This window comes from Hyperolius riggenbachi, chromosome 2 (assembly GCF_040937935.1).
Source record: "Hyperolius riggenbachi isolate aHypRig1 chromosome 2, aHypRig1.pri, whole genome shotgun sequence".
Taxonomy (NCBI): Eukaryota; Metazoa; Chordata; class Amphibia; order Anura; family Hyperoliidae; genus Hyperolius; species Hyperolius riggenbachi.
The window spans coordinates 467,890,129-467,903,858 of record NC_090647.1 but is presented as its reverse complement, the minus strand read 5'-3'; the positions used below and the strand labels follow the sequence as shown (position 1 = coordinate 467,903,858).

Sequence of the window (13,730 nt, the reverse complement as noted above, 5' to 3'; positions counted from 1 at the left end):
ATGATTTGTTATCAGTAGCTGAGCAGATGCAGTCATTAGAACAGTTGTGCAGAGAATAGAAAAGTTTTACTCTCTGTACCCATAGTTATCAGTCTCTCAGGATGGGGCCCCCTGTGGCTTCTGGGCCCCCCTGCGGCTGCATCCTTCGCAGGGTCTATTGTTACGCCCCTGATTATTTACATCTCATTGACCATCCCTACTGCCGCATTTCTTCCCAGACTGTGTGCAAGAACTGAAAGGGTGGTCATACCAAATTTTAATTTGATTGGCTTTTCCTCGGTTTATTCATTTTGCATTGTTAAATAATAATAACAACAAACTATTAACAGTTCTAATTGTGAAAAAAATCTTAGTTTACAGTATTTTTGTTCCCCACCTGCCCAAACCTTTTGCATTGTATGTAACAGCAAGCTTATATAGAATTACAAAAAAATGAGATAACTGTCTGAACAGAATATGAGTAGTGTACAAATGAAGTGTTAGTGAAAGTTTGCATAGCGAAGGAGAATGTTCCTACTAAGCTCCAGGGTTCAGACGCAAGATGACGTAATTCCATGTGCAGAACAAAACTCAGCTTGCAGTACTATTGATTTTTTTTTTTTTTTAACAAATAGTGTCACGATCTCCATATTAATTAAATATTACTTTGTTGAGCAAATCTAGGCTGAAAATGAGCAAAGGCTCAAAAGAGGAAAAAAAAGAATGTACGGTAAATAAACCCACGTATTTTATTACACACTTGAGTTTAATATTTGCCATGGAATTATACCTGTCCATTAAAGCCAGTGCCATCTGGAGACTTCAGGAATTCATTGTAAACTTGGTTCGCTCTGCTTATCACCATAGCAACAGCATCTTGGTACTGAGGGGAGGAAATGGCCAGCAGCGGCAAGGCAGCTAATGGGATGTGATCTTCACTAATGTTCAGGCAGTTCTCATCGTAGCTGTAAGGGTTAAGGCTGAAAAGACAAAAGATGAAGGTTTTATTTACCACTGTCTTTGCTTTAATATGGTAATTTCCCAGTATACAATAAAGAATGCAAATATAAATTATTACTTGTGGCTGATCAAGTATTAAGATCAGTTAGAATTTTGGGCTTGCATCAGGTTGATACCCATAAATACTGATCAATATAAAAAACTACAAATATGTGCAGAGATCTTGCCGGCAACACACACTAATGTAAAGGGATTTGGCATTCCTAGCTTTGCTCTCAACTGAATGTGCTAAGAATGGGGGAATACTTGTTTTTCTCTCATTTTGACTGACATGAAATTTATAATTTTCACAAACTTTCCACAGAATTTATAATTGCCCATTTTGAGCAGAAATGTAGTTAAAAATTGTCAGTCCATCAATAACAGCTACTGTGGGTATGCAAATGTGATCAACATAATGTAAACAACAATATTAACTATTTTAATCTTTCACTTACATTTGTATATGAGGTGGGCATATTTGAACCGAAGCAGGTCATCTACACACACGCACGGAGGTGTGTAACTTGGATATAGTTGCACTGGTATTTCGGGATTCCAGTGATCACCGAATCCCGAATTGCTTCTCCCTCAGAGTTGCTACGACTCAGAGTGAGAATAGTATTTAACACCGGCCAGTGATTCAGCTGCAGCAGAGTGAGCCGTAATTCAGCTTGCCGCGCGCCCAGCTGACCAGGTGCCATACTAATACGTACAGTATGCTATTCAAACAACACATTGTAAAGGTTTTGCTTTGTACTGTTGTGCTGGGGCAGTGATCAGGATTAACTAATGATATTAGTGGTATTTTTTGTTTGATTTGTCTTGAGATTACTAGAAACAACTGACAGTAAAAGGAATAACTGGGGTTGTTCAGTATAAAAATGGCCAGAAAAAAAAAATAAAACCTACCAAGTATATAACACACTGGCCAATCATAGCACAGTAAACACATCCGAAAGTTGCATTAGTGATTCTTTCAGATAAACTGCAATAAACCAACTCACAATGTACAATTACAGAAGATGTACTATGGACCCAGCACTGTTTCTGGGTAAAAGCGGACTAAGCAGGAAGCATTGTACTGCTGGGTTACTTATTGCTACCGCCCCCTTCCTCTTGACCGCTACTCAAAAGGCATATTTATCTACCCTCACCACAATGACCACAAGACCACAATGAGAGCTGAAGTGACAGAGAGGACTTGCTGCAGAAGAAGGTTAATCTCTACACCTCTGCAGTAGCCTGGGGCAGAGAAAGGAGCTGGAAGCCTTGATATAGTCATCTTATGCAGTGCTGTACTACATTGTACAGCAGAGAATGCTTAAAAATACAACTTCATGAATACTTACTTTTTATTATAAAAAAAAAACTCTAAACAGTTCACTTAACTAAAATAAATATATCAATAAGTAAAGTCAATAATTGGTATGATTACCCTTTGCCTCTATTACGCAGTACTTTTTATTTGGGTTATTTGTTACTTGATAGTATACTGGTTAAGGGCTCTGCCCTCTGACACAGGAGACCAGGGTTTGAATCTTGGCTCCTCCTGTTCAGTAAGCCAGCACCTATTCAGTAAAGAGACCTCAGGCACGACTCCCTAACACTGCTACTGCCTACTGAGTGTTCTCTGGTGGCTGCAGCTCTGGTGCTTTAAGTCCACCAGGAGAAAAGTGCAATATAAATGTTCTGTGTCTTTTCTTATTTGGGTGGTTGGTTGTTCCCAGCATCCTGGAGAACTTACTGCAGCTACACTTCAGAATTTGATGTCTGACTTGCACCTGTCACTGCAAATACTCCCAAACTAACACAGCGGTGATGAGATCAGAGCTCCACGGTCGCCAAACCATCCGTTGCACACTTCCTTGTTCCTTTATTTGCTGCAGATAGCTCTGTCTGATACTGACAGTGTGTTTGGGATCATTTTTATGTTGTGGAATGAAGTTGGCACTGATTAGACTCCTCTACTCGTGTTGCATAATTGATGTGAATCTGCCTATAATTCTCAGCAGTGAAGCTGTCATCGATTCTGATCAAATCGCAACTCCATTTTTGGAAATGCAACCACAAATCTGCAGGAAGCGTGCAGTGTGATAGAACTGTGACCAAAAAGCCAAGCCGGGACATAAGCCAATGACTCACCTGTGTGTCAAAACACAAACAACGGGATACAGAAAACCGTTTTTAGCAGATTCTAAAACCGTTGACAAAATGTGAGCTGACTAACAGAAGGCATCAGAAAGTCTTAAAGGACCACTATCGCAAAAAAAAAGTAGGCCGTTAAAATCTGAGAGAACCGACGGGTTTTAGGCCAGTCTATCTCCTCATGGGGGATTCCCAGGGTTTTCTTTGTTTCAACAGCATTTCCCAACAGCAGTTGCAAAGTCTAACTGACAAAATAGTGTGCAAGTGAGTAGGGAGGCCGGCTGGCATCTTCCTATTTTGGCAGTAAAACTGCTATTCAGGAAATATTGTTAAAAACAAAGAAACCCCTGAGAATCCCCCATGAGGAGATGGACCTGTTGATTCTATCAGATTTTAACTGCCTATTTTTTTCATGGTCATAGTTAAGAAAACAGTGCAGCCCAGTGAGGATTCTCTACATGGTGTCATGCTCCGCTTCATCAAATGGGGGTTGGCAATGTGGTAAAAATAGATGACCTTTTCACTGCTGAGAAGTAAAGGGAGCTTTTATTTCAAAGTGGAGAACTATTAAGGAAGGATTTGCTGTAGCATTGCACTGACCAAAAACACACTGCCAAACTCATAAATGACTACATAATAAAAGCAACAGAAAATATACTACCAACATCTTACAGAGTGGTCTGAAGTGAAAAGAACCTTTAGCACCCACAGACAGGCCTGGATGACATCACTGGAGCATATAGGCCCAGGTGTCCTGACCCCCTAAGATTTCACCCTCCATGAACCTACAGTGCTGTGCCGCACTGCAAATGTGCTGACTGTCCCAGCTGTCACTTCTCCCTTACTTCCCTTGCCCTAGGTAGCTACAGGTGCCTCTTAGTATTAGGTTGCTAGAGTTTTCCTCAGTATTAGGTAGCTAGAGGTACCCTGGACTGAAGGGAGGTCTGGTCAGTGGAATGCTGAGACCCGGGTGAGTAGAGCAACTTCTTATTTACACTCTACATAGGTAAGGCGGGAGGGAGGCACTTGGGGAGGGGATTGAGCTGCCTTCCCATCATCAGGCGCCTGTAGGCACGTGCCTACAATGCCTTATGGTAAATCTGTCCCTTCCCACAGAACTCTGATCTCATTAACATCATGCAGTCAGTCTGGGGCCACTTTCAGAGACAGCAAAAGGTAAGAGATTCAAATTTCAGTGGCCCTCATAAGTCCTATCTCTTTCTTTGGACTCATGAAGGTGAGGAAGATGCCCTAATTTTCAATAGTGGAAGTGTTGTTTTTTTTAGAGGAAGGCTTTGACTTCTAACACGTCCTCTTCAGAGGTTCATGTTCCTTATTTTTGATGTAATGATCTGCTCTGCTGTCTGCACAGGCAGACAGCTGTTTGACCATTAGTGTTGCTCGGATACCCCTCAATCACGAATCCGCATGCGGCCGTTATTATTGGAGCCGCATCCGGATCAACCCGTGATCGCATCCCGTATTTTTTGCCGCAACCGGATCAACCCGTCTTTCGTCTTGTTTCGTATGGCATAAAATCCGCAATGTCGTGTCGTGGTTAGTCGAGACCCATACTGTTTCATGCGTACCGCCATGCCGCCATGCGTAGAAATGTACGTGTCAATCGTATCTGTGGGTCATGCGCACAGAAAATCCGCATGTATGTACGGAACGTACACTGCATCCATAGTCGCTAACTGCGCATGCGCATGCGTATGTTCGGCTCGTACACGTAAAAACGTACGTGTTCCCGTACGTGATACGCAGTGGGCAGGCGTAGAAGTGTCTGGAACTTGGACCAAGGCAGCAAGGTGGTGATCCAGGACTTCCAGAGACCCCCAGACAGACAGGATGGCTCCCAAGATCCCCCCAGAGATCAAGAGACTCATGATTATTGTAAGTAATCAAGATTAACATAATGCATATTGCAGAGTGTTATTGAAAGTGATATATGGTGTACTTATATTGTAATGGTACTGATAACTTTGGGAGTGGCAGGGGCGTAGCAATAGGTGCTTATTGCTGAATGATAGTGATTTATGATGCACTTTCATTGTAATGGTGCTGTTAATGTTAACTGTACAGACTAACCAGCAAGCTCATTGGTGACCCAGAACTCTTTGGAGTGTTAACTGTGGGAGTGGCAGGGCCGTAACAATAGGTGATTATTGCAGAGTGGTAGTGAATGATGATGTTATATATGATGCAGTTACAGTGGTGTGAAAAACTATTTGCCCCCTTCCTGATTTCTTATTCTTTTGCATGTTTGTCACACTTAAATGTTTCTTTTAATCAAAAACTGTTAACTATTAGTCAAAGATAACATAATTGAACACAAAATGCAGTTTTAAATGATGGTTTTTATTATTTAGTGAGAAAAAAAAACTCAAAACCTACATGGCCCTGTGTGAAAAAGAAATTGCCCCCTGAACCTAATAACTGGTTGGGCCACCCTTAGCAGCAATAACTGCAATCAAGCGTTTGTGATAACTTGCAACGAGTCTTTTACAGCGCTCTGGAGGAATTTTGGCCCACTCATCTTTGCAGAATTGTTGTAATTCAGCTTTATTTGAGGGTTTTCTAGCATGAACCGCCTTTTTAAGGTCATGCCACAACATCTCAATAGGATTCAGGTCAGGACTTTGACTAGGCCACTCCAAAGTCTTCATTTTGTTTTTCTTCAGCCATTCAGAGGTGGATTTGCTGGTGTGTTTTAAGTCATTGTCCTGCTGCAGCACCCAAGATCGCTTCAGCTTGAGTTGACAAACAGATGGCCGGACATTCTCCTTCAGGATTTTTTGGTAGACAGTAGAATTCATGGCTCCATCTATCACAGCAAGCCTATCAGGTCCTGAAGCATCAAAACAACCCCAGACCATCACACTACCACCACCATATTTTACTGTTGATATGATGTTCTTTTGCTGAAATGCTGTGTTACTTCTACGCCAGATGTAACGGGACACGCACCTTCCAAAAAGTTCAACTTTTGTCTCATCGGTCCATAAGGTATTTTCCCAAAAGTCTTGGCAATCATTGAGATGTTTTTTAGCAAAATTGAGATGAGCCTTAATGTTCTTTTTGCTTAAAAGTGGTTTGCGCCTTGGATATCTGCCATGCAGGCCGTTTTTGCCCAGTCTCTTTCTTATGGTAGAGTCGTGAACACTGACCTTAATTGAGGCAAGTGAGGCCTGCAGTTCTTTAGATGTTGTCCTGGGGTCTTTTGTGGCCTCTTGGATGAGTTTTCTCTGCGCTCTTGGAGTAATATTGGTCGGCCGGCCACTCCTGGGAAGGTTCATCACTGTTCCATGTTTTTGCCATTTGTGGATAATGGCTCTTCACTGTGGTTCGCTGGAGTCCCAAAGCTTTAGAAATGGCTTTCTAACCTTTACCAGACTGATAGATCTCAATTACAGTACTTTTGTTCTCATTTGTTCCTGAATTTCTTTGGATCTTGGCATGATGTCTAGCTTTTGAGGTGCTTTTGGTCTACTTCTCTGTGTCAGATAGCTCCTATTTAAGTGATTTCTTGAGTGAAACAGGTGTGGCAGTAATCAGGCCTGGGGGTGACTACAGAAATTGAACTCAGGTGTGATAAACCACAGTTAAGTTATTTTTTAACAAGGGGGGCAATAACTTTTTCACACAGGGCCATGTAGATTTGGAGTTTTTTTTTTTCACTAAATAATAAAAACCATCATTTAAAACTGCATTTTGTGTTCAATTATGTTATCTACTTTGACTAATAGTTAAGGGTTTTTGATGAGCAGAAACATTTAAGTGTGACAAACATGCAAAAGAATAAGAAATCAGGAAGGGGGCAAATAGTTTTTCACATCACTGTATATTGTAATGGTACCAGCGTCGGACAGGCCCAGCGGACCACCGTCATTAAAGGGCACTAGGGCAAAAAATTGTGGAATTTAAAATATGTGCAAACATATACAAATAGGAAGTACATTTTTTCCACAGTAAAATGAGCCATAAATTACTTTTCTCCTATGTCGCTGTCACTTGCGGTAGCCGGTAAGTAGTAGAAATCTGACAGAAGCGACAGGTTTTGGGCTAGTCCATCTCTTCTTCATAGGGGATTCTCAGCAAGGATTTAAACAATGATGATGGCCAGCTTCCCTGTTCGCTACACAGTTTTTTTGGCAGTTGGACAGAGCAACTGACATTCACTAAGTGTTTTAGAAAATAAATAAATCCCCGAGAATCCCCCATGAAGAGATGGACTAGTCCAAAACCTGTCACTTCTGTCAGATTTCTACGACCTACTGTAAGTGACAGCGACATAGGAGAAAAGTAATTTATGTCTCATTTTACTCTGGAAAAACTGTACTTCTTATTTGTATATGTTTGGACATATTTGACATTTCACAATTTTTCGCCATAGTGCCCCTTTAAGTCCGGTCCCTCTCGCGGCTCGCCTCTCCTCTCACTCTGGCCGCTGCGACTGGGATGATGACAGTGTGTGGAAATGACATTTGGCCAAAGGATGGGGGACCAGAGAAAGTCGGGTGATATCAGTACCAACCAATGCATATTCACTCAAGTTTCAGCGGGGAGTTCACTGGTAATGATCGATAACTGTCATTTTGAACTTGGTGTAATGTATCATGTGTGTCATACCTGGGGCTTTGTACAGCCCACCGTAGGCCTGGAGGTCCCCCGACGTCCTCCTGGCTCCTCTTCGTGTCCCGCAGGCGGCTGCGGTAACCGGCGACACTCGGGCCTAGTGTTGGGATGGTTACTTCCTGTTCTGAGGACGCTGGCCACTAGTACACGACACGTCATAGTGGTTGGCGGCCTGACACTCTGCAGGGTTTACAGTTATAAAAACCGCGCACGCCTCAGACCAGGAATGAACCGTCCCGACGACAGTAGTCCCGAGTGTCGTCGGTTTCCAGAGTCGACATCAGGACCCAAAGAGAAGCCATGAGGACGCCGGGGGACCTCGTGGCTTACGGTGGGCTGTAAGAAGCCCCAGGTAAGTGAAATTTTTTATTTTAAGTTGAATTCGGAATCCCTTTAATACTTTAATATTTCTTTTCCAGAACTTTGGGATTGAAAATTATGACCTCAGCACTGGGCCTGCCAAGCGGGACATAGTCCGCAGGGTCCGGGAGATCCTGCGGACCGAACACCGCAGGGTCATGTCCACCCGGCAGGTCCAGATGCTGTGGTCGGATATGAAAAGGAGGGACCAGGACCTTATCCGCCGGGTCACGGAAGAAATAAGATGTAAGTCAGCAGACTATTAGTTGATGTACGTGTATCTTGGGCTTAATATGCTGCATCTATTTATCCTATAAAAATGTCATGGGCTGTGTGAATAGTAGAGTTGTGTAGTATATACAGTAAAAGGATCAGTAAGGTATTCATTATCAAAGCGCATCACTTTTCCCACATTTTTTTATTGTTATGGACTTCTCCCAAAATGGGTTACCTAAATTATTTTTTGTGCTCCTGTGTGGGCATGGGCATAGTGATGATATTTGTGCAGTATTTGCTAATTGTTAGTTTTTGATAACCACTGATGATCGATCACCAGGCTTTTTTAGAAAGATTTGATAGGTGCTATCATCCATCAGGACCCTAGATCTTCTCCAGGCCCTATGCAACTGCCTAGGTTTGCCTTGTGGATGATTTGGTTCTGGTGCACAGCCATTTTAAGATCTCGCCAGTTATTCAGTTTTATTGATGCTTATGCTCTTGCTGGGCCACTCAAGGGCATACACAGAGTTGTCTCAAAGCCACTCATTTGATATCTTTGCTGTGTGGATTGATTTGAGACACACCTGTGGCTTCCTACAGCCCCATGGGCACGGATTGCTCTCACGCCACCATCCTCAGTCTTCTCCATCTTCTGTACCGGGTCCCGTTACTTCGGACAGTCGTAGTAAGTCTGTGCAAGTCAAATTTGCCCACTACGTATCTCCCAAAGAGATACGCCAAGAGTGCACTTGTCCTACGTCAGACTTTCCGTGACGTGCCCAAGTAACTGGACCATGTGCAGGAGACTGAGGATGGCGTGTCGTGGAAGCGATGGAGGAAGCCCCATGTGTGTGTAAATCTTTTAGTTTATTTAATCTCTGGTTTCCCTTTAAAGTGAACTGTGACGCCATTACAAAAATATTCATTTTTTTTTTTTTTTTTTGGCCACATTTAAGGTTCACTTTAAGTAGGGTTTTTTGAAACCTTATTTTCAAAAAAAAATCAAAATAATAGTAGTTTGAGTACAATTATTTTATGACACACCCATTTTATGACATATTTACTTCCGATTACATTATTTATTTTTTTATATTACAGCTGGAAATGCTCCTCCACCAGCACAGGGCCCACAGCCACGCCGCGCTGCCAGACCCAGCTCCCGCTCCTCCTCTCCAGGGCCGTCTCACCACAGTGAGCGGAGGCGCCCTGCAAGCCTGCAATATGGTAAAAATCTTGCACTGTATAATTAATATATCTCATATATATTAGGTTAACTGAAGTCCAGTTCCATTTCCATTACATGCGGTACGATGTGGCACACCGCCGGTGTCGGAATCCATTGCACTTCAATGGAATAGTTTCAATTGCGTGCAGGTTATGCGGAGCGGTGTAGACTGAGCAAATAATCATCTATATTGCATCACTTCTATAGTGGAACAGGGCCCAAAATGTTATTGTATAAGCTTTACACATGACAGGTTTTTTTTTTTTTTTTTTTTTTTTTTTTACATGTAAAATGTATAATCATTGTATCAATCAGGTTAACCTATTTTCCCCATTCTTTCTACAGTTTCTCTATCGTCTCACCTCCAATTGAGACGCGAAGTCCGGAGGCTGAGGCGAAGGCAGAGGAGGCATGAACGGGCGGTGCCAGCGAGGGACTTCACGATCCTCCAGCAGCAGGTGATGGAGCTGCGGGAGCTGACTGCGAGCCAGCGAGAGGAGATTGCCCAGCTAAGGGGCACCGGCGGCAGGCGTGACTAATTTTTTTTTTGTTTTTGTTATTTTTTATGTAAATAGTTATATTTTATTTCTGTTTTTGTGGCATCATAAATGCTTTGCAGTATACTTCTGTTGTACCGAGTGGTTATTTCTGTCAATGTCTCTCCTTTTTCTGCAGATTTACTGGCTAATTGATTTACCAATCATTTTTTCAATCATTTTTCCAATCAATTTCTAGTAACTTCTATCAGGAAATTGATCAGAAAAATGATCAAAATCAGATTGGATCTGTCAAAATTTAGGTATCGATTCGATAGATAAATTTTGGCAGATTCGATCTGATTTCGATCATTTTTCTGATCAATTAAAATGATTGAAAAAATGATTGGAAAATCAGTCGACCAGTAAATCTGCAGAAAAAATTATCAATATATTCCCAGCAAAAGGGGACATTTGTGGGGGGATTTAGGCTGGTTAGTAGGCATAAAAATACTTACCCAGCCAGTAGCCAATGCCACTAGGCAGAATTGAGTAAGTGAAAATGTGGCAGAAGGGAGAACTGTGGCACCTTTGAAGGGACCACAGCATGGTTGTAATTCTGCCCAAAAAAATTGAGGAGGAATCTGTGTGTGGGGTGGACCCTGGCGGTGTCCAGCACTAACACAGAATTGAGTAGGAGAAAATGCGGCAGAAGGGAGAACTGTGGCACCTTTGACGGGACCACAGCATGGTTGTAATTCTGCCAAAAAAAATTGAGGAGGAATCTGTGTGTGGGGTGGACCCTGGCGGTGTCCAGCACTAACACAGAATTGAGTAGGAGAAAATGCGGCAGAAGGGAGAACTGTGGCACCTTTGACGGGACCACAGCATGGTTGTAATTCTGCCCAAAAAAATTGAGTAATAGAAAATGTTCAGCATTCATTAGCAGCATATGTGAGGCCATTGGACCTGACAGGAGGAACCACGGGCAAAAAATCTGAATATATTCCGTATACAGGGAAACAAAAAAGTAATAATATCCTTTCAGGTGTGCCACAACACCTGCATAGACTTTATACTGATAACAATAGGATATATGTAGCAAACAACTGAAGAAACTTGAGGAGTTTATATGGAAAAATACAAAATATTTTTATTGAAGACAACAGTTGTGCAAAAATATTTCTAAAAAGTATCTGTCAGGAAACCTTTTCCATAGCAGAGCCAGAGAATGCCAAAAAAGCATCAGTTGTTGTTAACATCAAGATTAGTGCAGTTGTGCAAAATGAGGCGACAACGTCAACTTACTTCGGGATAGACCCTTCATCAGGCCTCCACAAATAGAGACAAATCTGTATAGTTAACACATGTTCTTAATAAACATCTGGACGAAATGAAGCCAGGTATAACCACTCATCCAATTTTCAAACCCGGGAACCGCACAAGACAGGAGCTGGAGAGGAATTCCTCTCCAGCTCCTGCCTTGTGCGGTTCCCGGGTTTGAAAATTGGATGAGTGGTTGAGTGGTTATACCTGGCTTCATTTCGTCCAGATGTTTATTAAGAACATGTGTTAACTATACAGATTTGTCTCTATTTGTGGAAGCGTGATGAAGGGTCTATCCCGAAGTAAGTTGACGTTGTCGCCTCATTTTGCACAACTGCACTAATCTTGATGTTAACAACAACTGATGCTTTTTTGGCATTCTCTGGCTCTGCTATGGAAAAGGTTTCCTGACAGATACTTTTTAGAAATATTTTTGCACAACTGTTGTCTTCAATAAAAATATTTTGTATTTTTCCATATAAACTCCTCAAGTTTCTTCAGTTGTTTGCTACATATATCCCATTATTAGTATAAAAAATTTCAAAAGAACCAAGACAATTTTAAGAGTTGGTAATGGTAACTATAAGTCTGACACAATTTAAATTCCCAGGCAGGCAGCCACTTCATTTCTCCCTGTCGCCTACAGGAGGGGCCAGGAACTCACCTTCCACCCAAGCCTGGTTCATTTTGAGGAAGGTAAGTTTGTCCACAGAGTCGGTGGACAGCCGAGAGCGCTTCTCCGTGACCACGCCACCAGCCGCGCTAAAGCATCTCTCGGAGAGGACACTCGAAGGGGGGCAGGCCAGGACTTCGAGGGCATACTGGGCAAGCTCTCGCCAGAGCGTCAGTCTCCTGACCCAGTACTCCATGGGCTCCACAGGGCTGTCAGTGTCAAGCCCGCTAAATGACCCCATGTATTCAGAGACCATGCGGGAAAGTCGCTGCTGCTGGTTGGAGGAGGATTCTGTGTCTGGCACCTCTTCTCTGGGCAGCTCCACTGCATATAAGCTTTTTGTAAGGCTTAGCAGGTCTCCAAGGCGGTGGATGCTGCTGCTGGTGGTGGTGGATGCAGGCGCCTGTTGCTGGGATGGCGGAACAGCAACAGTGGGGGTGGTGGAAGGCAGCGGGAACGCTTCTTGCAGTCTTCGCACAAGTGCTTCCTGCAACTCCTTTGTGCGTCTTGCGGTGGCGGATGGCTCCATAAACTGTCCTAGCTTCCCCTTCAGACGTGGGTCCAGAATCAAGGAAATCCAAATGTCCTCCCTTTCCCGCATCTGTCTCACCCGGGGGTCCCTGCGAAGACACCGCAACATGTGGGCAGCCATGGGGAAGAGGCGGGCTGTGTCTGCAAAATGTGGCTCGTCGCCCTCCAAGATAATATTGGAAGTCACCTCTTCTTCCTGCGCAGTGTCCTCCTGAAGACGCCAACCCCGCACAACGGAAGCGGCACTCTGCAGCTCCCCCTCATTCTCTATGTTTGGGACCTCCAACTCCTCCCCCACTGCCTGAAGGTCACAGTCCTCCTCCTCCTCCTGCTGTAGCTGCTCCACTTCCAGCTGGCTCACGGCTTCCTCTCCTGCTTCCATCAGATTACACAACGCCCTGTCCAGCATGCAGACCAGGGGCACCCATTCGCAAAGCGATGCCCGATCTCGGCTCACCATCTTAGTTCCCTGCAGGAAGGGACCCAAGACCAGGCACACTTGCTGAATTTGTGACCACTGATCAGCAGAAATCACAGGCAACCTGTTGGAGGCGGAGGTCTGCGTCCGGGGGATCCTTTTATAATTTACATCATAGATGTACTTGTCGACTGCCTCCCTATGCTGAAACAGCCGCTGCAGCATCGCCAGGGTTGAGTTCCATCTAGTGGGTACATCAATGATGAGGCGGTGTGATGGCAGGCCCTTGTCGTGCTGCAGGTCGGCCAGGGTTGCAGCGGCAGTTGCAGATTTTCGGACATGCCTCACCACCTTGCGTGCCGTTTCCAGCAGCTGTTCCATCCCCGGGTAGGTGCGCAGGAAACGCTGCACCACCAAATTGAGGACGTGGGCCAAGCAGGGGATGTGCTCCAGGTCTCCAAGGCGGACAGCTGCCAGTAGGTTGGAGCCGTTGTCCGACGCCACGTTCCCCACTTTCAGTCCTCTGGGGGTCAGCCAACTCTCCTCCTGCTCCTTGAGGACTTCCAGAATATATTTCCCTGTCAGCTTCTCCTTCCCCAGGCTGACCAATTTTAGGAGTGCTTGGCACTGCTGAGGCTTCATGCTGCTGCTGAGGCAGGCTTGCTTGCAGGGTGTAGAAGGAATGGGATCCAAGGAGCCTGCTGCATCCCCCTTCAACGCACGTGGTGGCACCACTAA

General features: G+C 44.0%; 1 protein-coding gene across 12 annotated transcripts in view; it reads right to left on the bottom strand.

Moving 5' to 3' along the window:
• PITPNM3 (PITPNM family member 3) overlaps positions 1-13,730 on the bottom strand; it is a 913,937-nt gene that overhangs the window by 259,049 nt on the left and 641,158 nt on the right. For all 12 annotated transcript variants that reach the window (XM_068270198.1, XM_068270206.1, XM_068270199.1 and 9 more), the window contains one exon: positions 770-959. In XM_068270198.1, the coding sequence (XP_068126299.1) occupies positions 770-959 (190 nt within the window). The remainder of the gene's footprint in view (positions 1-769; positions 960-13,730) is intronic.